Consider the following 24,102-nt stretch of genomic DNA (forward strand, 5'->3'; position numbering starts at 1 on the left):
TATTGTGGTCACTACCTCCTAATGCTCCTTTACTTCGAGGTCCCTGATCAAATCCAGTTCGTTGCACAACACCAGGTCCAGTATTGCTTTCTCCCTGGTAGGCTCCAGCACAAGCTGTTCTAAGAATCCATCTCAGAGGCACTCCACAAACTCCCTTTCTTGGGGTCCAGTACCATCCTGTTTCTCTCAGTCTACCTGCATGTTGAAATCCCCATAACAACTGTAGTAATATCTTTGCAACAGGCCAATTTCAGCTCCTTATTCAACTTACACACTACGTCCAGGCTACTGTTTGGGGGCCTGTGGATAACTCCCATTAGGGTCTTTCTACCCTTAGAATTTCTCAGCTCTATCCATACTGACTCTACATCCCCTGATTCTAGGTCCCCCCTAGAATGATTTAGAAGGCAGCAGCATTAGATGCCAACAGCCCTATCTGCCCATGAGTCACCTTGGATCAGAACTCTAGAGCTGAAGGAACTCTTTTTAGATTAGATTAGATTAGATTAGTGTGGAAACAGGCCCTTGGCCCAACAAGTTTACACTGACCCACTGAAGAGAAAACCACCCCCTATATTTACCCCTGACTAATCCACCTAACACTACGGGAAACTTAGAATGGCCAATTCACCTAACCTGCAAGTCTTTGGACTGTGGGAGGAAACCAAAGCACCCACAGGAAACCCATGCAGACACTGCGAGAATGTGCAAACTCCACAGACAGTTGCCTGAGGTGGGAATTGAACCCGGGTCCTTGGTGCTGTGAGGCAGCAGTACTAGTCACTGTGCCAGGCCGTGAAACAAGATGAAATCTTGTTTCATCTATAATACCGATTTGTTTCTTTCATCTCCATTGTATATTTAATTATGTTAAGTATGATACTTCATTCTTTTTTGTGCTATTTATTTGTATCTGTTGTGATATATCTACAATAATTTTGTTTGGATATTATCAATTAACCATTTTGGTTCTACCAATGTGTATCCTTGTGTCTCTAATGATATATTTGCCTTATTTCTAAACAGAACTTCATTATACATTGGTTTTGTGATAATACTCATTGAATTATTTACATTTTCAAGTATAGCTGATGTTCAGAGAGTCATATATTTAAAACTGACTGCACTTTCATAATTTATCATCTTTTGTTGTGCTTTGAGCTACACAAATGTTATTTTTATTTGAGAAAAGAACACCATGATCTCATTGGGATGATAAAGTAATTGAAATGTTGAGCAACAAATGCGATAGTTTCCACGCAGATGAACTTGCATATTTGCATGAAGTAACCTTGACTGAGTTTGTTTGTGCTAATCTCTGAATTAATCTTTATTTGATAAAAACATGTTTCAAAGGCCTCGGTTGATTTATGAAGAGCAGGAAGGAATTGTCTGGCAAATGACCATACAACTAACAAAAGGTTGCACTTCAAAGACTAGATAGTAAACTTTTTCTGTTTCCTTCATTTTCTCAAACTTAAATCAAATGGCTATCCTTATTATTCCTCTCCCTCTCCATCACACCTTGATAAATTTGTTGAATTTTGCTGGTTAAACTTACTTCTGATCAGCTTTATTTTCTTCACTTCCAGTACAGGTCTGCCTAGGACTATACATTGAACGTGATATTATAAATGCTAGATCTGATTGTAACCTCAAATCTGCACCCCTGCCTACTCAGTTAAGCTTTCATCCCATTCAGCTCCTTGAATTGGAGCTACTGTTACTGTGATTGCAATGGATTTATTTTTTATCAGTTAGACAAATGCAGCAACCACTTGATGTCACAAACAGTAATGAGAATCATGAATTTCCTGTTGGTTAAGACTAACAACTTCTGTTTCTCTTTGGGATATGGGCAACACTTGACATCACATTTATTGTTCATCCCTAATTGCTCGAAGGTTGAGTTGACTTGCCAGTGAACTGTTACAGTGCATGTGGTGTAAGGATATCCAAAGATGGAATGTATTTCAGAGTTTGTAAAGTTTTGGAGAGATGGTAGCAGTGATTGAGATTAAATCTTTTGGAAATGGTGACAGAAAACACAAGATGATTCTTCTTTCAAGAAAGGATTGAGATAGAAGCTGGAACTTCAGACCAGTTCATTTCCCAAGATTACGGCCATCTCAAATCCATACCATTAAGATGCAATTGATCAATAATTAGAAAGGCAGGGACTAATCTGGAATTGCAAAAGATGAATTGAGCTGTACTAACTTCCTATAATATTTAAATTGTCACAATGTATCTGTGAAGAGAATTGATATGAAAATATAGATTTCTGGAAGTCTTGGCTAGAGATTAGCTGGCCAGATATGGCATTAAAGACGCTAGAGGGTTGGCAGACTTTTGAACTGTTAGCTAGTCAGTGATTTGTCTGCTGTTGCAGTATTATTGGTAATTAGGGAACACAATAATAAGGGAAATTGGGGAAAAAATGAATTCATTAGGAATCAGGGATTCAAATAATGATAAGAAAAATCACTAATTGAGAAGATTCCAATGTAAGTTATGAAAATTAGATAACCAATTTTTCAAGGTAAGTAGTGAAAGATAGTAGCTACTGAATCACTGCAAGCTAACAAAGAGTCATAGGTACAGGGGTAAGGTATGATTAGGAGAAAGTGAGGACTGCAGATGCTGGAGATCAGAGCTGAAAAATGTGTTGCTGGAAAAGCGCAGCAGGTCAGGCAGCATCCAAGGAGTAGGAGAATCGACGTTTCGGGCATAAGGGGTAAGGTATGATTAGCATGATTAGCAGAGTTTGATGTAAAATCTATTATGAGGAATGACTAGAGCAGAAACAAGGACATCATTCAATGGAAAATTGATTAAACATTTAAAGGAGGAAGACAAAAGGGAAGGACAGGTGGGTTGATCATTTTAGGTCAGCAACAGCTGGATGTGAAATCCATGAGAAGTGCCTTTATCTTGTAATTTTTAAATAAATGATCTGTTCTTGAATTGACATTACTGTTGCCTTGGGAATTGCTCAAGTTGACAACTTCATTTAAGGGTTACAATTTGGGGTGGCTCAGTGGTTAACCCTGCCACCTCACAGTGCTAGGGACCCAGGTTCGATTCCAGCCTCGAGTGACTGTCTGTGTGGAATTTGCACATTCTCCCCGTGTCTGTGTGGGTTTCCTCTGGGTGCTCTGGTTTCCTTCCACAATCCAAAGATGTGCAGGTCAGGTGGATTGGCCATGCTAAATTGCCCATATGTGTAGGTTAGTTGCAGAAGTAAATATAGGGGAGTGGATCTGGGTGAGTTACTTTTCAGAGGGTCAGTGTTGTACTTGCTGGGCCAAAGGCCCTGTTTCCACACTGTAGGGATTCTATGATTTGTAGCATTAAAAAATCCAATTGTTTTTCATCAAGGCATAAGCAAAAAATGGGACCTAAACTAATGAGGAAGAGTTACTAAAAGCTAGATAAAAAGCGATATGTTTTAAAGATAATTTTCGAGGATGTGTGGTTGATTGACTGGAAGAGGAGTTATATGAAGGGAATTCGTGTGTGTGGAGCTTGGCCAGTTGAAAGTATGAGCAATAAGATTTGTAGGCTTGGAGAAATTTGCAGATAAGGCTAAAGATGTGAGTTTAAAACTGGAGATTTTGAGAGCTTGGAAGCTGAAATAGAAAGTGATTGTAGGCAGGTTTGACAGACACTATAAAATATGGAAAAAGCACAACCGGTCAAGCAGCGTCAGAAGAGCAGGGGCACTGAGGTTTCAGGCAGGATCCTTCATCAGGACAGGGGAAGGGGTAGGGGGCTGAGAAATAAACAGAGGGAGGAGGCAGGGTGGGGCTGGGGGAAATGTAGGTGGGATGGATAGATTAGATCAGGTCAAAGGGGCAAGCTGAAGAGGGAGGAGTGGATCTGGGATGAGGTAGGGGGTGGGGAGATTTGGTAGCTGGTCCACATGCAGACTGAAGGAAGAACACCTTATCTTCCATATTGGGAACTTACAATCTTATGGCCTCAATATAGAATTCATCAGCCTCCAAATCTCGCCACCCTCCACCTTATCCCAGGTCCAGTCCTTCCTCGTCACCTTGCCCCCTTGACCTGACCTAATCTGTTCATTTTCCATCCCATTTATCTGCTCCACTCTTCTCACTGACCAATCTCAATTTCCTCCTAGTTACATCTACCTACTGCCACCCCACCTAGCTTTCCCCCAGCCCCACCCTGCCTCCTCCCTCTGTTTATTTCTCAGCCCCCTACCCCTTCCCCTGTCCAGATGAAGGATCCTGCCTGAAACCTCAGTGCTCCTGCTCTTCTGACGCTGCTTGACCTGCTGTGCTTTCTCCAGCTCCATATTTTATTGACTTTGACTTTCCAGTATCTGCAGCCCTCAGGATTTCCAAGGGGTGATGGACAAGCAGAATGAAATGGAATAACCTTACTATGCATCTCTTCCTTCAACCCACTGGTTTTTAGAGAGCCTTCAACTGGTTCAATTACAATCTCTGGAACACCCTTTGTGAACCACTCCTCTGACCCAGTTATTAAAACCTCTGAAACTATTATTCTTGCCAAACCTCTGTTGATCTATTCTAATTTTGTTATTATGGTTTGGCAACTGTTTGGTTTATTATTTACTTTTTATTCCTCCTGATATCAGTGAGGAGTGTTTTATGTTAGAAATATGATACAAGTGCAAGTTGTTTCTTGTTATGCCAAGTTCATTGACTAATTACTGCCTGTTTCTTTTATTTATTGTCTTGTGTTCTGGATCAAAATATTGTGGAATTGAACATCAAAGCACGACTTGTAAATTACTCGGGGTGAGATTGTTTGGAAACATTATTGTTCAGATGCGATGTCTGAACAAGTTTTCATTTACCTCTTTGGGCGGTTCTTTGGGAGAAGACAAGAGAATTCTGATATCTTAGCTTACATTTCTTCTTCAAACAGTGCAGCACTAATGGATTAACAATTCATTCTTACTGTTGGATTTTGTGGATATTACTGACATTGAATAGTGGCAGCATTTGACTCTACTAAAGCAGCTCCACAGCTTGTGAAAGAAGTTTTATTGTGCAGGACTTGAGCATTCCTGAGAGTATAGATCAATATGTAAACAGAGTAAGGGCTGCAGATAGTTAGAAAGTGTCATATAAATAATTTCAACTGGATAAACAGAAAGACAGTTGTAAGATTTACAGATGAGAACCCATTGAGGGTATAGTAATTACCAAGGAAAAATGTAACTCAAATAACGTGTGTATAAATTAAAATGTGGTAAATGAGGGTCATGCAATTTAAGAGATCACTTATTTCTTGTGGAGAGAAAAGAAGAGTTAACTTGGGCTGGAGGTGCAAAAGGATTTGAGAGTATATATCCCCAAATCACCAAGTGTAGCAATACTAATTAGCAAGGCTATAAGAAGAGGCGAGCTTCCAACCAAATATCTGTGCCATTAATAAGACCATCCTGCTTCCACCTTGGGAACATTTCCAGACATTGATGCTACTTTAGCTCATTTGCTGGAGAAATCCATATTCTAATTACCATTTGTTTAAACTATTGTATTGAAGTCCTGGCTGCCATCTTACATTTTATCTTGCATAAATTTGAGGTTATCTTCTGCTGCCTATGTTTTAACTTGCGTCAGGCCCTGTTCACCCATCACTTGCATGCTTGCTTCTCTATATTGGCTTCCATTTAAGGAGCGCATTAATTTTAAATTTCACAATTTTGTTTCCAGATCCCTTTTATCATCTTTCCCCTTATCTCTGTAATATCCTCCAACTCACAATTAACCATGATATCTGCACTGCTCAAATGATGTTTTTGGCCATTTATGATTATAATTGTTCTGTCAATCAGTGTCATACCTTTTAGTTTCTAAAGCCTAAGCTCTGAAATTCCCTTCTCTGTACCTATCTCTCCTCTTTTAAGATGTTTTTAAAATCTGTCTTATTGACTACATTTTTGGTCATCTACATTACATTTATCTATGCAGCTTGTCAAATTTTGTTTTACTGTATCTCTTGGAACCACTATTATTATATTCCAAGTATTATGAATAGTACAAGTGCTTGAGCAGACAAGTGAAGTTGAAGCTCAAGTTTAACCACAATATTATCAACTGGTTCATTAGGCTCAACGGATCATATGGCCTGTTCCTGCTCTTATTTACTACATGTTTGTAATATCATCTTGCGTAAATGCAAGAAGGGCCTGTGCCCGAAACGTCGAATCTCCTGTTCCCTGGATGCTGCCTGACCTGCTGTGCTGTTCCAGCAATAAAGTTTCAACCTAAATGCAAATCAAGCACTGTGATACTTGCATTGCTCGTGAAATGAATTTTGAAAACGCAGGAGTGAATTCTAACCTTGTATAGAACCTTGGGTAAAGCACATTGAACAAAATGTGTCCAGTTCAGGGTTCCAAATTAGGTAAATAGAATAAACAGGGGATGTTGTAAAATTTACATGGATGATACGTATGAGAAAACCAATAATTATAAAAACTAGAAGTAAGTGTAGGCAATTCAGCCCTTGAAGCATGCTCCACCATTCAGTAAGATCATGTCTAACCTGATAGTGGCCTCAACTCCACTTTTGCCTGTACCCCCATAAGCTTACATTCGTAGCTAACAAGAGAATCAAACTTGGTCTAAAAATACTCAGTGGTAATGCCTAGACCGCGCTCTGGTGGAAAGAGAATGCTAGAGACGTTCAACCCTCAGAGAAAATAGCTTCTCCTCATCTTCATCTTAAATGTGCATTTTTAAACGGTATCACCAGTTCTAGCCCCTTCCATAAGGGGAAATAATCTTTCTGCATCAGCTTGTCAACTTCCCTTAGGCTTTTCTATGTTTCAACAACATTGTCTCCATTGGATCAAATGGATACAGCGTCAACCTATCCGATCTGTTGTTTGGACACAACCCTGGAATGCCCTCGCTAACTGTATTGTGGGTTTACCTACAGTGCCTGGACTGCAGCAGATCAGGCAGGCAGTTCACTACCATCTTCTCTAGGGCACCTAGGGATGTGCAATAAATACTGGCCCAGCCAAACTGGCCATGTCTCAAGAATAAATTAACAAAACTCCTTTTTCTCATGAGACAATTCTCCTTCATCCCAAGTGAACCTTTTCTGCATTGCTCCTAATGAAAATATATCTTTAAATAAGGTGACCACTACTGTATGCAGTGTTCTAGATGGACTTACTATTGCCTTGCACAACTGTAGCAAAATAATTGTACATTTATGTTCTATTCCCCGGCAATAAATGACAACATTTGCCTTCCTAATCACTTGCTGTATCTACATATTATCCTTTTGTGATTTGAGTACCAGTCATCCAGGTTGCTCTGTACCTCAGATGTCAGCAGTCTTATTCCGATTAAATAATATGCTGAATTACTGTTCTTCTGGTCAAAGTGGGCAAGTATACATTTTTCCACATTATAATCCATGTGACATATTTTTGCCTTACTCACTTTAAGCAAACTCCATTATGCTCTTCACCATTTACTTTCCGAATTAGCTTTATCATTAGCAAATATAGCAATGACGCATTCAAACCCAGCAACTTAATTGTGTCTTTAACATAAATTATAAATAGCTGAGGCCCCGACACTAATTCATCTGGCACTCCACTCTAGTATGTCCTGGCAACTTGGAAATGACCCAGTTGAGTTTACTGTATATTTTTTGTTAGATTAAATAATCCTCTATCATATTATTATTCCAGATCTTGCACCAGAAGCTCTTGACACAGTTGTTTCTGGAATGTTCCTTGCAACTCTGCAGTGAAAACAGATGCAAAATATCCCATCGCCATCCCACTTACCTTTCCCCAAGTCTCACCCCCCCCCCCCAATATATTTCTCAGCCCCCTTCCCCCTCCCCAGTCCTGAAGAAGGATCCAGCCCGAGATATGGATTCTCCTGCTCCTTGGGTGCTGCCTGACTTATTGTACTTTTTCCAGTGCCACATTTTATTGATTCTGCAAAATATTGGTTCAGTTCATCTGCTATTTCCTTATTTTTCATTTTAATTTCCAGGACACCCTGTGTAGAGGACCTGTACTCAGTTTTCATTTTAAATCCTTCAGTAATCCTAATTTCATATTTGTAGCAAGTTTTCTCTCATACTCTAACATTTCCCTTTTTAGTTCTTTAGTGTTTTACATATTCTATTCAATCTCCTGACCAGCCATTAGTCTTTGCAGAATATACACTTTTTTCAATTTGATATTATCTTTAACTTTCTTAGCTACTGACAGTGTATCCTTCCTCTAGTAATTTTGTTTTAAACTGGATTGCATCTTTGCTCAGTGACATGAGCTATTTCCTTTAATATCTGCCAATATCCCTTATTCCTTTACCTAATTTCCTAGTTCACTTAAGCGATGATACCAAATCTGAAGATGTAATATCTATTGTGAAAGACTAAGCTGGCTGGGATATTCCTCTGTAAAAGAGAAGGCTGAGAAGTGACATAATGAAAATCTTTAAAATTGTGAGCAATTTTGGGCCTCTTATGTAAGGAGAGTCATAGAGATGTACAGCATGGAAAACCACCTTCGGTCCAAGTCGTTCATGTGACCAGTTCCAACCACCAGCACCCGGCCCATATCCCTCCAAACCCTTCCTATTCATATACCATCCAGATGCCTTTTAAATGTTGCAATTGTATCAGCCTCCACCACTTTCTCTGGCAGCTCATTCCATACATATGCCACCCTCTGATGAAAATGTTGCCCCTTAGGTCCTTTTTATATCTTTCCCCTCTCACCCTAAACCTATGCCCTCTAGTTCTAGACTCCCCCACCCCAGGGAAAAGAGGTTGTGTACTTACTCGGTCCATGCCCCTCACGATTTTATAAACCTCTATACAGTCACCCTGCCACTCCAGCCTATTCAACCTCTACCTATAGCTCAAATCTTCCAACCTTGGCAACATCCTTGTAAGTCTTTTCTGAACCCTTTCAAGTTCCACAATGTCCTTCCGATAGGAAGGATCTCAGAATTGCACACAATATTCAAAATGTGGTCTAACCAATGTCCTGTACAGCTGCAACATGACCTCCCAACTCCTGTACTCAGTATTCTGACCAATAAAGGAAAGCATACCAAATGCCTTCTTCACTATCCTATCTACCTGCAACTCTAATTTCAAGCAGCTATGAGTCTGCACTCCAAGGTCTCTTTGTCCAGAGATGTGCTGGCATTGGAGGAGGTCTGATGTTTACAAGAATGATTCCGGGGGCTGAAAGCTGTCATGTGAGGAGTCATTGAGGACTCTGGGTTTGTACTCGATGGAGTTTAAATGGTTAGTTGGAGGTGGGGTGGTGTGTGGAAATCTAATTGAATTTTACTGAATACTGAGGAATCTGAATAGAATGGGCATGGACATGGTAGGGTGTAGGGCCACCCCTTTAGAACTGAGATGAGCAGGAATTTTTTCTTTTAGAGAGTGGTGACACTGGAATTCTTTGCCGCAGAGGGCTGTGGAGGCCAAGTCATTGAGTGTACTTAAGACAGAGATAAGTAGGTTCTTGATTGGAAAGGGGATCAAGGGTTACAGGGAGAAGGCAGGAGAATGAAGTTGAGAAACATATTAGTCATGATTGAATGCTGGAGCAGACTTGATGCACTGAATGGCCTAATTCAGCTCGTATAGCTTATGGTCTTTAGGAATGTGATGAAGTTGTTGATAGGGATGAAATTTGCAGTTATGGAGAACACCAAAAGTAAGGTCCTTAAGCATAAAACAGCCTGTAATAAATTCTAAATGGAATTCAGGAAACTCTTCTTTAGAGAATGTCATGCTACCAACAAGCCGAATAGTGCAAATGAATTTGAGGTGAAGAAAGATAAGCAAGTACATGGGGGTGAAATAAATAGCAGAATACCTAGTTAGGGTTGCTTTGAAATGGAATCGAAGGAGGTTTGTGGGGAGCACATACACTGCCATGCACCAGGAGGACTGAATGAAACCTCTTGTTTTAAAAAAAATGTTAGTTATGCTCCTCTTTATTCTCCCTTTTTTGGCGTGAAATCTTTGTTCAATATAATTTGGGAACATAAGTTAACGTTTGGAAATGTCTACTTCTTTAATTGGTTTTTAGAGTTTTGTTTCTGAATGCAATACGAAGAACAAAAAAAATCCTACTGTACTTTTCCACCAGATATATATTGCTGATGTCAACATATTGATGTGTTCTGAGCAATGTTTTCAAAGGAGCCAACTTCAAACTACCTGTATGATGAACTCATCCTATGTTGACATGGTGTTTACTTCCAGCCCTTATGATGTTGGAAGAAAGCTGAACTTCTCGTTTAGAGAATTTGAATCACCTGTTACAAAAATTGCTAGGCAACCAAAAATACAAATCCTTTTGCAGATTAGACCTAACAATATCCATGATCCTAATCAATTGCACATTCCAGTGTAGAAACATTTGAAGTGTAAGAAGAATGCTGTGCTGCTGTGGCACTTTTTCCTGGGTTGCTTCATATTATTATTTTAAACAAATTTCTTAAAATGACCAGTCGAGAAACTGATCACAAAAGTCTTATTCAATTAATTGATTGATCGTCAATATAGGAAGAAAAAGGAAGCTAGAAAATATAATTGTTTTATTCAATAAAAAAAAACAGGGTATCCAGCGATGTTAGGCCAATGGATGAGGTCTTTTTAATTAAAAAAAACTACCTTTGTTAAGACCACAGAAGGACCCAAAGATATTGACTTAAGTGTGGTAGGCATACTATGATGTACTGCCTTTAATTCTTCATGATAAGATCTTTTACTTCATTAAAGTAGGTAATAGATTTTCCACAGTTCAGCTCATAGCCTAACAATCTAATTCAACAGCTAATCACAATGCTGCAGTAAAACTCTTGGATGCAAATGCACAGCTCGGGGCTGTGAGAAAGACCTCTATCTTTCAGATAAATTGTATTGAAGCTTTAGCACTGACATATCGAGTACACGTTTGAACGAATGCAGAAAGTTGATGATAGTTGCATAACTGTGATCGTTTGACATAAAATAGTGTTGCGACGTGGGGTAAACTCTCCTGCTTAACTTAAAACAACAACACAGAAAAGATCTACCCCATACAGCAATCTGTAAACATTTGAGTGGTCAAGAACTATGTAAAGTAAAATTAACAATTTTATTTCTTAAAGTATAGCAGGGAATAACTATCTAGCCACTCTTTACAATTTCTTTCTCTAACCTATCTTTTACCTTCCCTTTTATAATACTAGTCTGATAAAACTCCCAATTAAGATTTACAAAACAACACTACTTATCTCAAAACTAGGCAGCTGTGGGTTCTTTTCTTTGGATCTTCCTGTGTCATCTTCTTAGGAATTTCTGCGTCACAGGTTACTGATCGTAAAGGTACCTTTTAAAGAGATCTATTTTTCAGGCAGTCCGCTTACACGTTGGGCTTGTCCATTCTCCTCAACTGTTCAATTTTCCCCCGGTCTTATACTCCAGAGCATTGGATTGTGTCATTGACTTTTAAGATTGTCAGTATACTCAATTCAAACTTGATTGTAAATTGGTAATTTTTTATTGGGGTATAATTTAAACTGGCTGAATTCAAATTTGTTTTTGTCTCCAGGCAATGAACTACTCAAGTTGTTCAACTCCGTGTTACAGACATTGTTACCTTATTGAGAACACTTGTTGCTGTGTCTGGTAGTTCTGCTGCTTTTAACTCTCTTAAGGATGCACCCACATCTTCATAACACCTCTCCCCTAGAAAAAAATGATGACTGATCATAATGAAAAAATGGCTTCATTTTTTTCTACCTTTTAAACACATTACCCTAACATACCGATAACTTTCATACAAGTTCACCTTAATGTCTTCCCAGATATTAAGTAAAGACAAATCTCATCGAAACTCTATCAGTTAAATCAGCGATAACACGTCTGCGATTACGTTCTTCTGACCCACAACATGTATGATTTGTAAGTTAAAAATCTGTAACATAAGACTCCATATAGTGTCATATTCTTATCTTTAAAAAGTTCTAAGAATGTAAGCGGATTGTGGTCAGTGTACACAATTGTGTCCGACACATTGCTTGTGACATACACATTAAAATGCTGTAAGGCCAGCATGGCCTCCACCTCCACCTGGACCTGTCTGACTTTGAGAGGATTAAGGTGTTGTTTTATCAGAGTAGTATTCCTGATGTCTACGTCATGTACAATAGCATTAGTCCTCCCCATCTGATTCTTACATATGCCCTTGTACAGTAGAACATAGAACATACAACATGTTGCACCGACCTGTGAACTATTCTCATCCCCCTACACTATCCCATCATCATCATCCATGTGCTTATCCAAAGATTGTTTAAATCTCCCTAATGTGGCTGAGTTAACTACATTGACAGGTAGGGCATTCGACACCCTTACCACTCTGAGCAAAGAACCTACCTCTGACATCTCTCTCAAATCTATCACAAATCTTTCAGTAACAAATCTTTCAGTAACAAATCTTTCAACTCCCCGTTCTATGCTCCTGAGACAGATAGCTTACTAATCGATCATACTCCTCAAGGACGTCTTCATTTTTTAATCTATTTTGAGGCACCTCAAACTCCATATCATCTGGATTTGATTCCTCACTCTGCAGGGCAGTAACTAACACCTGTTTCTCCAGGTCATTCTTTCTAGAATAATAAATTTTCAACATGTTCACATGACATACCTGATACCTTTCTTTTCTAAATGGCATCTTTACGAAATGGTTCACCTGACCCAACTTTTTCTCAGTTTGATAGGGATCATTAAACCTGGCTTTGAAGGGATCTCCTATCAGTGATAACAGTACTAACATGCCATCCCCTTGGGAAAACGTTCGAGCCTCAGAGCTTTTATCTGCCACCTGCCTCATTCTAGATTCTGCTCTTTTTAGCTGCTGTTTAGCTAACTCACCTACTCGATTTAATCTCTCCCTCACCTCCGATACATAATCTAAGTGTGAGTTCTCCGACTTTGGACCTGTCAATTTTTCTTTAATTAATTTCAAAGGGCCTCTTACTTCATGACCAAATATTTACTCAGTTCACTCCCTTCGAGTAGATTCATTTGGTGCGTCTCAAATGGCAAACAATACGAATGGGATACCTTCCTCCCAATCATTTGGGTAATCCTGACAGTATGCGCTCAACATGGTCTTCAAGGTCTGATGCCACTTTTTTAAAGCTGCCTGGGATTCAGGATTTTACGCAATGGATTTAAAGTGCTGCACATCGAAACTATCCATTACCTCTTTAAAGCCGAGCAGTAAAATTTGACCCTTGGTCCAACTGAATCTCTCTGTGTAGCTAATACCATGTGAAGAAAGCTACTAAGTCCTCTACCACCGTTTTTGTCTTGATACTCTGAAATGGAATTGCCTCCGGAAATCTGGTAGACACATCCATTACGGTTAACAAGTACTGGTTCCCACTTTTAGTTTTCTGAGGGGACCTACACAATCAATTATAACTGGTGTGAAAGGTTCTTCAAATGCAGGAATTGGCAACAAAGATTTTATTAACGCTTGTGGCCTACCTACTATTTGGCATGTATGACACGTACGGCAAAAGGTAACCACATCCTTCTGCATTCCAGGCCAATAAAAATATTTTTGTACCTTAGCTTGAGTCTTTCATACCCCACTGTGACCTCCTACAGGTAATTCATGTGCTACCCGTAACACTTCATATCTGTATGCTATCGGCAACATAATCTGGTGCACTTTGGTCCAATTCTCCTCTGCACTAACCTGCCTTGGTCTCCATTTCTGTCTGAGGATTCTATCTTTCAGATAATAACCCTCTGGAATATTGTCTGCCTCCTTTACAGAGTATGCATCCACATATGTATATATCTTTTATTGTCTTGTCTTGCTGTTGCAAATCTCTCAGCCTTTCAGGACTGAACACTTCTGTCTGATCCTCTGCCTGTAAAGTTTTGCCTGCACTATTACGTCAAACAGGATATTTGCTGACTGAACCTCAACTCCTTCATCTTTCTCTTTACTTTTCACTTCGTGCTGTGACTTATGATTGTGGGATCTGGTTATCACACAGTCTGGGAAAATACCAGGATATTTCTGTTTTAACTCATCAGTTTCTTGGTCTTCCTTGGGCTTCTTCACAACAAGGGATGTCACTCCCACTTTGGATTCTGCCAAATCATTCCCAAGAGCAAACTGAATTCCTGGAACTGACACTCTGTCAATCATTCCTGCTGTAACTTCCCCAGTCTTGAGTTGGCATCCAACCTGATCTTACATTGGGGAATGCTAAATTTCTGTCCATCTATCCCACAAATTACCACACTGTCAGGTAACAGATCAGAAAGAGTGCATATTTGCTCATCCCTTACTGTCAGCAACTGGTATCTCTCAAAATCATAACTCCTTTTCCTTGTTCCCTTGTTCTTTCTGAGTAAACTTTACCCACAGAGGTGAATTCTTTGTAGAGATCAGGTACTAACTCCATACCCAGACCCTGTCTGGGCTGTGCTCTCTCCTGCAGCTCCTTGGCTCTTCTTGGGGTCTCCTTTACTACCTTCACTAATGCCACTGGCTTAGCTTCTTTTACCACATCTTTTCCTACAGCACCTTTCTTTAATGACCGGCACCGAATCCTGTCCCACTTTACCACAGTGGAAATACCTGAGACATTTCACGTCCTTTCCACCCTCTTGAGCTTTTTTATCCTGTGGTAAAATCTTACCAGTGCTCTCTACTCTTGGTTTAATGGTGTAGGGTCTCCCCTTCTCTCAACTTCTAACCTTTATAGAACAAAATTCTGGCCAGAAGCTTGTCTTATGCATCAACATGTACTCATCTGCTAATTCTGCTGCCCTTCTCACTTCCTGAACTTTTTGTTCTTCCATGTGAATTCTTACCATCTCTGGAGGCGAGTTTTTAAACTCCTTCAGCAGAATAATCTCTCTTAGAGCCTCAAATGTCCTATCTATTTTCAAAGAATGCACCCATCAGTCAAAATGACTATGGTTTAATTCTTTCAAACTCAACAGAAGTCTGACCTGGTTTCTCCTTTGTGTTTCTGAACCGCTGTCTATATGCATCTGGTACCAATTCCTAAGCACTTAAAATAGCCCGTTTAACCCCTCTTCATAATCTCTTGACACCTCATTCTGACGATGCGGCAAATACCTCATCAGCTCTGCCGACCAGTTTAGTCTGAATTAGCATTACCCATAAATCTTCGGACCACTCCATCTGCTTAGCCAATTTTTCAAGTGAAATAAAGAAGACTTCAACATCTTTCTCATCAAAATATGACAGAGTTTTGACATTTTTTTATATATATATATATATATATATATATATATATCACTACCTTCTCTTTTAATCTCCATCCTGTTAACTTGAATTTGCTAAGTCGCAACTTTTCAAGTTCAAATTCTCTCTCTCTTTCTCTCTCCCTTTCTTCTCTCTCTTTGCTCAGCCAAGAACTTTTCTGTCTCTCTCTTTCTCTCTCTCCCTTAGTTTATCTTCTAACTCCATTTTCCTTAATTGTAATTTAAGTTTTTCTACCTCTACTGCACTTGTCTGTTTCTCTGACACATTGAAGTGTTTGAGTAACCCCTTTACAATTTCAGCTTTACTTTTGTCCTTGGTTAAACCTAAATCTAACTTATTTGCTAATTCTAAAAATGTGGCCTTTTTCTTTCCTTCTAAACTTTCTTGGCAAATTTGAGAATCATCTCCTAATCCCAGAACTGCTTTTGCAATTTTAAGAGCCATTTCCCTCACTTTTAATTTAGTTAACCACAAGTCACCTGCATTTTATTTAAAGATCTAGGACACTAACCTGCAAGTGTTTAAATCTGATGGGATTTTTTTGTACCCCCAAATCTATTCAAATCTGTCTAAACCAGTTCAAATCACAGATCTGAGCCCCCCAAATTATTCAAATGCTGACGACGAGCTCCCAAACTGTCCAGACACTTGGTAGACTCTCCTGCTTAACTTAAAACCAACAACACAGAAAAGATTTTTCCCATGCAGCAATCTGTAAAAATTTGAGCGGCCAAGAACTATGTAAAGTAAAATTAACAACTTTATTTCTTAAAGTATAGCAGGGAATAATTAACTAACCACTGTTTACAATTTCTTTCTCTAACCTATCTTTTACCTTCCCTTCTATGATACTAGTCTAATAAAACTCCCAATTAAGATTTACAAAACAACACTTCTCATCTCAAAACTAGGCAGCTGTAGGTTCTTGTCTTCGGATCGTCCTGTATCTTCTTTTCTCCTTGTTAGGAGTTTTTGTATCACAGGTTACTGATCGAAAAGGTACCTTTTTCAGAGAGCTATTTTTCAGGCAGTCTGTTTTACATGCTGGATGTGTCAGTTCTCCTCTCGACTATTCAATTTCCCCCCAGTCTTATACCCCAGAGCATCGGATTGTGTCATTGGCTTTTAAGATTGTCAATATACTCAATTCAAACTTGATTGTAAATTGGTAATTTTTTATTGGGGTATAATTTAAACTGATTGGCTGAATTCAAATTTGTTTTTGTCTCCAGGCAATGAACTACTCAAGTCGTTCAACTCCGTGTTACAGACATTGTTGCCTTATTAAGAACACTTGGTGCTGTGTCCGGTAGTACTGTTGCTTTTAACTCTCTTAAGGGTACACCCACATCTTCATAACAATAACAATGCTGCCACTGCTGTTGTGGCCTTGTTCAAATAATATTGAATGGTTAACAATAATGTACCTTGGTCTGTTTGGTGGTGATAGTGAACAGTTTTGTCGGATAGACTAATGTTGATCATATTCCTTGTTCTGCAGTTCTTGAGCTGTACTGAGGCCAGGAGAAAAAATTATGTCGAGATTGCTGACAGCACTGAGAGATTTTGTGGGGATTGCCATGTTATTACTAGATTTCCAAACTTTCATAGTACTTATTTGCCACAGTGCAAGTAAGATGTAATAACCAAATAAAGTTGTAAATTTGGGAATAAAAAGTCACCGTGTAGGGAGAATGCAATAAGATTTAATCTGTCTTGGCAGTAGTATTATCCAGGGTAAACAGCTTTCGCGTGCTAAGTAAGGAATTTTTAGCAATAGTAGTAGCACAGACTGTTTCTGCCATTTTTGCCATGGATCAAGTGAGTTTTTTCATTTTAAGTTAAGTTTAAAACATTGCAGCAAGACTGATGTTCAAATATCATGTTGTACTGAGTTATTGCAGTACAGTACTTTCTCTGTAATTAGGGATTTCCTGAGCTTTGGTCAAATAGTGGTAGTAATGCTGGTCGATATTTCATTTGTTTTGACTGATTCCTCCTTGTGGTAAGCATCGGGTGGAGCTTTCAACTTTGGGTCATTAAAACCTGTAAGTTGTTAGTGTTGTACTTCTATCCTTCTCTACTTTGTCTCCTTCCTGTGTGCTTTTCAAATCATACTAAGGACTCATCACGTTTTGGCTCTTCGATTTATTCTTTAGTTACTTCTGGATTCATTATCCAGTTTGGATATATGATGGAAGTGAAACCTTTAATTACTAAAGCAGAAATTAGTGTGTTTTTAGAGAAAAATACATTAGGCTAAGTAGAAATCAGATCTCTTTGTGCAAAGTTACTATGAGTAAGACAGTTCAGAAAAGCGTTCATTTTGATGGATGTGAAAAAGGTTTTAATAAAAAGTGCTGGAGGCTGAATTGTTACAAACTTTAAATCACATTATGAAAATGTCCATTATATTTGTCAAATAAACCTGGCCAATATAATTATTTCAGATCTTTTTTAATCAAAATTATTAATATAAACCTTCACATTCGAGGAGAATTGTTTGTTTCACCTGATGTAAAATGATCCTCTTGGAAATAAAGAGACTTCTCCATCACAGTTGCCTCTGGCTGAGAGCCACAGAACTGAGCATGTATCAGTTACCATTTTGGCTTTGGCCTGCTAACCCCAGTTCTTAAATGTAAAGTTAGGAACCAGCTGGGACTGGAGTCATGCCAGCAGTTCTGGAAAGCTTTGGAAAGCTAATGTACCAAGTGCCTTTATCACTGGTCAACCAAAAGTATTTCTTGGTGAGGAAGGTACATTCTCTTGACATTTTCACCATGAAATATTTATAGCTTGTATACTTTTGAGGTACTGCCCCTTCACTTTTTCACAGGATCAGGCATTCTGTGAATTTTACATGTGCACTTGTATCATATTGAAATTCTTTTCAGACTGAAAAATGTTTTCTTTCTTTCGCTCTTTCTTTCTTTCTTTCTTTCTCTCGCTGTTTCTCTCTCCCTTCCTTCCTTCTTTCCTTCCTTCCTTCCTTCCTTCCTTCCTTCCTTCCCTTTGCCTCCCCCAACCCCCACCAAGTAATTGGAAATATCAGTTTCAAGGAATCACATTTCTTTCTAGCCATCCCATACCCCCGGCTTCCTCTTGTCATGGGAATACTTGTGCTATTTTTAGTATCAGGAATAGATATCTATACCTATTCAGTTTTTTTTTATTCTTCCTTCTCTTTTTGGTAATTGAGTAGGTTACAGAGAATGTATGGCTTTCATCATGTTTGTATATATCTGTCTGTGCTTGCCATCCATGCATATGTGTGCTTTTACGAATCATCATTGAATGTGGTCAAGTCTTTTTCAATGTTAACAGGTCTCAATTTGCAATTATATGGCTGTCATCTTTTATTGCGCAAAACGGAATTGAGAGTCTCTCATTGAATTAAAATACAAAAGTGTCTGTATTTGAACAGTTTTTAAAAAAATAGTTTAAGGAAAACTTTGAAAGGGAGACATATTTGTGGAATATTTCAGTTTAGCTACTTAAAGGCTGGCAAAGATTGCAAGTACGAAAAGTACAAAATCAAACTAGCCAATAGTGTTGGAAAACAAATTCTTGTCCACAACTCAGGAAATTTTTATGAATGTCTCTTAAAAACACATGGAAAATAAAGGTCACTGTTTAACTTTAGATGGAGGCTGAGGAGCATCAGTTCTTTGCTGCATTAGTTGTAGATAATAGACATGAACTTATATAATTATCATTAATCGTGAGAGCTTTCCAAAGTGCTTCATATCCAATTCTTAACGTTTTAAAACAAACTTGATTTAAAATTCTTTCTGTTGAATGAAAATTGGTTAACGGACGACCTTCTGTGCTGTAAGTAATGTAGAATTCTGTGTAAAATGCCAAGATATTACTGTGTATTTTATCAAACAGATAGTTCTTCTTTAACGCTGTAGTTGTGTTGCAGAGAAAACCCCATTTATAGAAATAATTGGGCTATGGGAAAAGTGGGGTTAGAAGCAGACCAGCAAGAAATGTAACTCACAATCGCTGAAAAATCATCCAAATGTTTAACGCAAAGTAGAGCACAGCCTGAGTAAAGGTTGAAGTCATATTTATTAATGAAACAAAAGTAAATTTAACACAGTACATTTTTAAAAATGAAAGAAAGCTGCTCCCTATACAGTACCTCTGACTGAAAGCTGCTCTGTCAGCAGCTGACATTGCGCATGCGCAGAAAGGCATGGGAGCTTCGGCCCAGACGTCAGCGCCTGCGCAGAATGGCACAAAGACTAGCACTGATGTCACGCATGCATGAAATGGTGCAGGCACTGGTGCATGTGCAGAACGGTACAGACATCGGCGCATGCACCGAGGGAAGCGCATGAACTGATCCCTACCAGAAACGGACTTTGCCATTGGAGGTAAGCATTCTCAAAACTACAGTTCCCTAATTCTTCAGTGACATTATAGCCAATTTGCTCTGCTGAAACGTGCATTATCCCAGAATTACTTGTACTTATTTTGCTTTAGGTTTCGTACGGAAACCTCTGTGTTTCCTGATCATAAAATTGACCTAATATTGGAAAGCTCATAATTTTGGAACAGGGCTTTAGGGAGCATGTTCATTGTGCAAGTGACTGAAACCTTAGGCATGTTCGGTGTACCACCTTTACATTCTTCACGGAGCCTCTATAGTACTTAGTAATTTAATCACAAACTTGAGCTTTTCCTTCTTTAATGTCGATTTTCCTATTTATGAAATAATTTGGAACACTTTTACAGCATTAAGTATGCTGTACAATGAAAATTGTTATTTTGCAGATTCTTTAATTAAATGACCTCAAGTCAATTTCTAATATATCTTATTTTTATGAAATGGAAATGGAAGCAATTCTTTTTCTGAATATTCCATTCTCAAAGTTGAGGGAGGGGTACAATGCTATTGGGTCAAAATTTCAATTCCCAAGGGTAGACATAGGCATGTGGATATAAATAACAAAGTGAGCATGTCACTGATTCCTGGTTTGGGCATTTGCAGTTTGGGGTGACATCGACTAGCCTTTCAGAAAATGGGTGGTCATTAAAGTATTTTGAGGTGGCTGCATTTCCTCATTTTTGATTTTAATCTTTGTTGCTATTTTTCTTCTTCATCTTGTCAGTGACTAATTTTCAGTTTTATATGTTGAGAAAAAATGCCAACTTGATGAAAATCTATTATTTAAGTAACTAGTGGATCTGAGTTTGTTTCATGTAATTCAGTACAACTAACTTGTCCTCATTGAATTGAAAAAGAAATGTAATTGGGTACGGCATTAATAATTGGAAGACATTTCAATTGCTTGAAATTAGCAACAGACTTCTCAGGCTGCTGTGAACCAATATGAAGTTAAATCTGGTTTAAGAAAACTTTTATAAATCCAAACAAGTCAGTGAGGAAAAAATGTTGTCTGGCATTTCACACTAAAGGAAATAAATGATAAAAGGTCTTCAGAACAAAAAGAAGAAAGCTGCAGGTTTTTCTGGCAGTGGAAAAGATCAAAAATAGTCTGAACTTATGAATGACTTCTAACCTTGTTGCAACTGGAACTAAGTATTATCGGTGGCCTTGTCAATGAAGACAGCTTTGCTTGAAGCCGGAATGATGCAGTTAGGGAAATAGAGCAAAAGTAGTGAATAGATAAACAAAATTGACATATCTTCAGCAGAGACTGTTGATCGTGTAGTATGCTTGTGGGATAATAAGAAATAGCATGGATTTTTGATATTGAATAGAAGTAAATGAGTGAAAAGCCAAATGAAGAAAGAAAGAAGCAAATATATTCAATGGAGAAGAGCTGAGAATTAATCAGTTATGCAAAATATATAGAGGTGATAATATAAATTGACTTGATATCACGTTCGTGCCTTAATTTGTATATGATCGGAGTTTGGTATGCAAGTGCATTACTGGTGCATGATTCTGCGGCCTGAGGGAATTGATGCTGAGGGTTAGTGCAGCTATGCTTTCTGTCAAACCCAGAAAATAGAGTGCTGAAAACATATTGTTTTAAGACCTCTTTTAAAACTTAAGTACTGGGTCAGTGAAACTTAAGCAAATGGAGGCAGTTATTCTGTGTTGAAAACTTCGTTTATTTATGAAGAAAAAACTGGGTACATTAATTAGGATCTTTTAAGGATTCCTGTTTTAAAAGTTAAGTTCCTAATTTCTGAAAAATTGAATTAACATTTAAACTGTAGCTCCACCAAGTGGCGAATTCCCCATGTTTAGCTAAGTATATATATGATGTGGAAAAACTGGCAGTACATAATTTTTAAAATTTTTAAAATGTAATTGTTTTATCTCTTTCCCCCTGAGCTGAAGTGGCAGCCTACCAGATGTCACTATCTTCTCACCTAAAACATTAATGGGTTCTAAAATATGCAGTCACTCAGCTACTTTTCCAACCCCTATCTGTAATCTTAGAATAGTTATAATGCCAAAGGAGGTCTGTGAAGCTATTGTGTCAACACTAGTTTTGACAAACTTTGACAAACATTTTACCTTTGACATATACTTGAACTTGGAGTTTCTTGTCAGCTCCATTGACTTCCGATGCAATGGCAACCTCCAATGAGACGTTTTTGCACTCTTCTGTCTTTCTTCCTCGATCTTCACTCATGTTTTTAACCCCCACCGAAGTGACACTTCCAATCTAAGTGAAACACTTTATCCTCCCAGCAATCAGCCACTCTTCCATCCTCCCACTCTCTCCTCAAGTGGTGTTTCCCAAGGTTGAGCAATGTAACCATTCCTTCTCCTGCGAGATACATTCAACTCTGATAGACACTTTTCAATTTTGTGCCTTCTGATATCCTGTCCACTTCTAAGCTGCATCCTTAATCTCTGTTCCCATCGTCCACATCTCCTTTGCCTATTCTATTCACCTCTGTCTGTTTTCTCCTTTTCATCTTTTTCCTCCTCCACATTTCTGGGTTCTTCCTTTCTTGATCTTTCTTCCCTTCACACTCTTTCCTACTCTCCATCAAATCTACATGCTCTTTCTTTTCATCTTTCCTTACACTCATCACTCCTTTCCCATTTCAAAGGTAGGTTTTAAGATCTTCAAAGAGCAAGGTAAGGCTGTGGTGCTAATGGAGACAGAGTCAGGGCTTTAATTTATGTGACGACGTCAGATTTGCATTTAGCAAGAAGTGGGGTGTTGGATGGTGTCAGTACAGGAAATAGACCTCTGGGTATGATTGGCAACATTCAAAGAATGGTAAATCAGGTAAGTGAAAATAGTGGACTATCTTTTATGAAGATCAATTTGATTTCATGTAGGTATAAGATAACTTGAAGAAAAGATACTGATAATAAATACTTGAAGATAGTGGAATAGTATTGCATTCTTATCCAAACTCGGATAAAACTGAAAATGTTTGCTGCCTCTTACAGATTGTGTTTAGTGTGGTATTTCAGTAATGGATCAAGAGGTTTGGGACAATGCCACTACTTTCAGGAGGTGTGCAATTAATAGGTGACTCTTTTGTTACAGAAAATGTTTCCATTGCAAATATCAACACCAAAGTGTGACTGAAAATAATTGTGATACAAAAAATATGATAAATGTGGCCAAGGAGTACATTCCAACTGGCAAATTTGTAAATTTTATTTTTGACTGTAAAGGATGTAATGCTACATATAAAATCAGTGGGTATTCTGACTCTTTTTCTGTTTTTTTTTTTGACAGGATCTTGAGCAACAATAAGTTAACAGAATTGAAGAATCGCTCATTTATTGGACAATTATACCTGGAGAGATTGTAAGTATCAACTTTTTGTTTTATTTCTTAACCAGGTAAATCTATATGCAAGATTGTATCATCCTCAGGAGTTTCTCCTTGACATGATTCGTCAGCCTGGACAAAGTTGATTAATCTTGGAATGAAACAAATTTAGATTGAGAAGTTCAAAGATTTTTGAATGAGGTGGCTTATCATGCTCTAGTAACAACAAAAGCTCACTGGTTCCCAACAAAGTGGATTAAGTACAATCAATATGCATTGGCATGGTGACTTGACTGGACTAGTTAGAACAAGGACAGGTACTAATCGTTCCATGCAGCAAATTTCCCTGAATGCTATTAGCGTGGACTTTCTAGGCAGAAATGTATTTTAAAGTTCAGATGGAAACTTAACATAAGGAACAGAGGTGCATGAAATCATAGAGTCATAGAGGTGTACAGCATGGAAACAGACTCTTCGGTCCAAATCATTCTGGAAGATTGTCTTACTTTTGATTGAAAGCGTTAACTGGAGATATTACAGTATTTATAAACATAACTGGTGAATATATAATTAATGAAATGAGGTGAGATGGTGGGATGTGACACATTTAGTAGCTTGCATCCCAGCTGACTCCCATAGCACCATCCGACAATCTACCACAATATGTTGGCAACCTGACATTGGAGTTGCTTCACTCTTCAGTTCTCATTTCTGGAAATCTCAGTGGTTCATAACTACTTTTGTGTCTGATTCATCTTGCTCTGATTTTCTTATATGGTTCTAGCATTCTGACCTTGCACAAACATGGGCAGTAGATAGCTAGCCAATAAGTCACTCTTGAGCCCCTTGGTTCCAGCGCTTGGCAGACAACTAAGGTCAGCATGTTCCTATCATCCAGTAAAAAATTCATTTGACCAACCATTGCAAGCATTCAAGGCAACAACTTGGTCCACGTTTCAGATTCCTCCATCTGCCCTAATTAGGCACCAGTGCCTGTGTTTACCAGGACCATTCCACCTTACTCATTCTGTCTGTCTGTTCCAATGT

General features: G+C 38.5%; 1 protein-coding gene across 4 annotated transcripts in view; it reads left to right on the top strand.

Annotated features, from left to right (window-relative positions):
* adgra3 (adhesion G protein-coupled receptor A3) overlaps positions 1 to 24,102 on the top strand; it is a 135,302-nt gene that overhangs the window by 39,504 nt on the left and 71,696 nt on the right. For all 4 annotated transcript variants that reach the window (XM_043694010.1, XM_043694026.1, XM_043694002.1 and 1 more), the window contains exon 3: positions 23,020 to 23,091. In XM_043694010.1, the coding sequence (XP_043549945.1) occupies positions 23,020 to 23,091 (72 nt within the window). The remainder of the gene's footprint in view (positions 1 to 23,019; positions 23,092 to 24,102) is intronic.

This window comes from Chiloscyllium plagiosum, chromosome 1 (assembly GCF_004010195.1).
Source record: "Chiloscyllium plagiosum isolate BGI_BamShark_2017 chromosome 1, ASM401019v2, whole genome shotgun sequence".
Lineage (NCBI taxonomy): Eukaryota > Metazoa > Chordata > Chondrichthyes > Orectolobiformes > Hemiscylliidae > Chiloscyllium > Chiloscyllium plagiosum.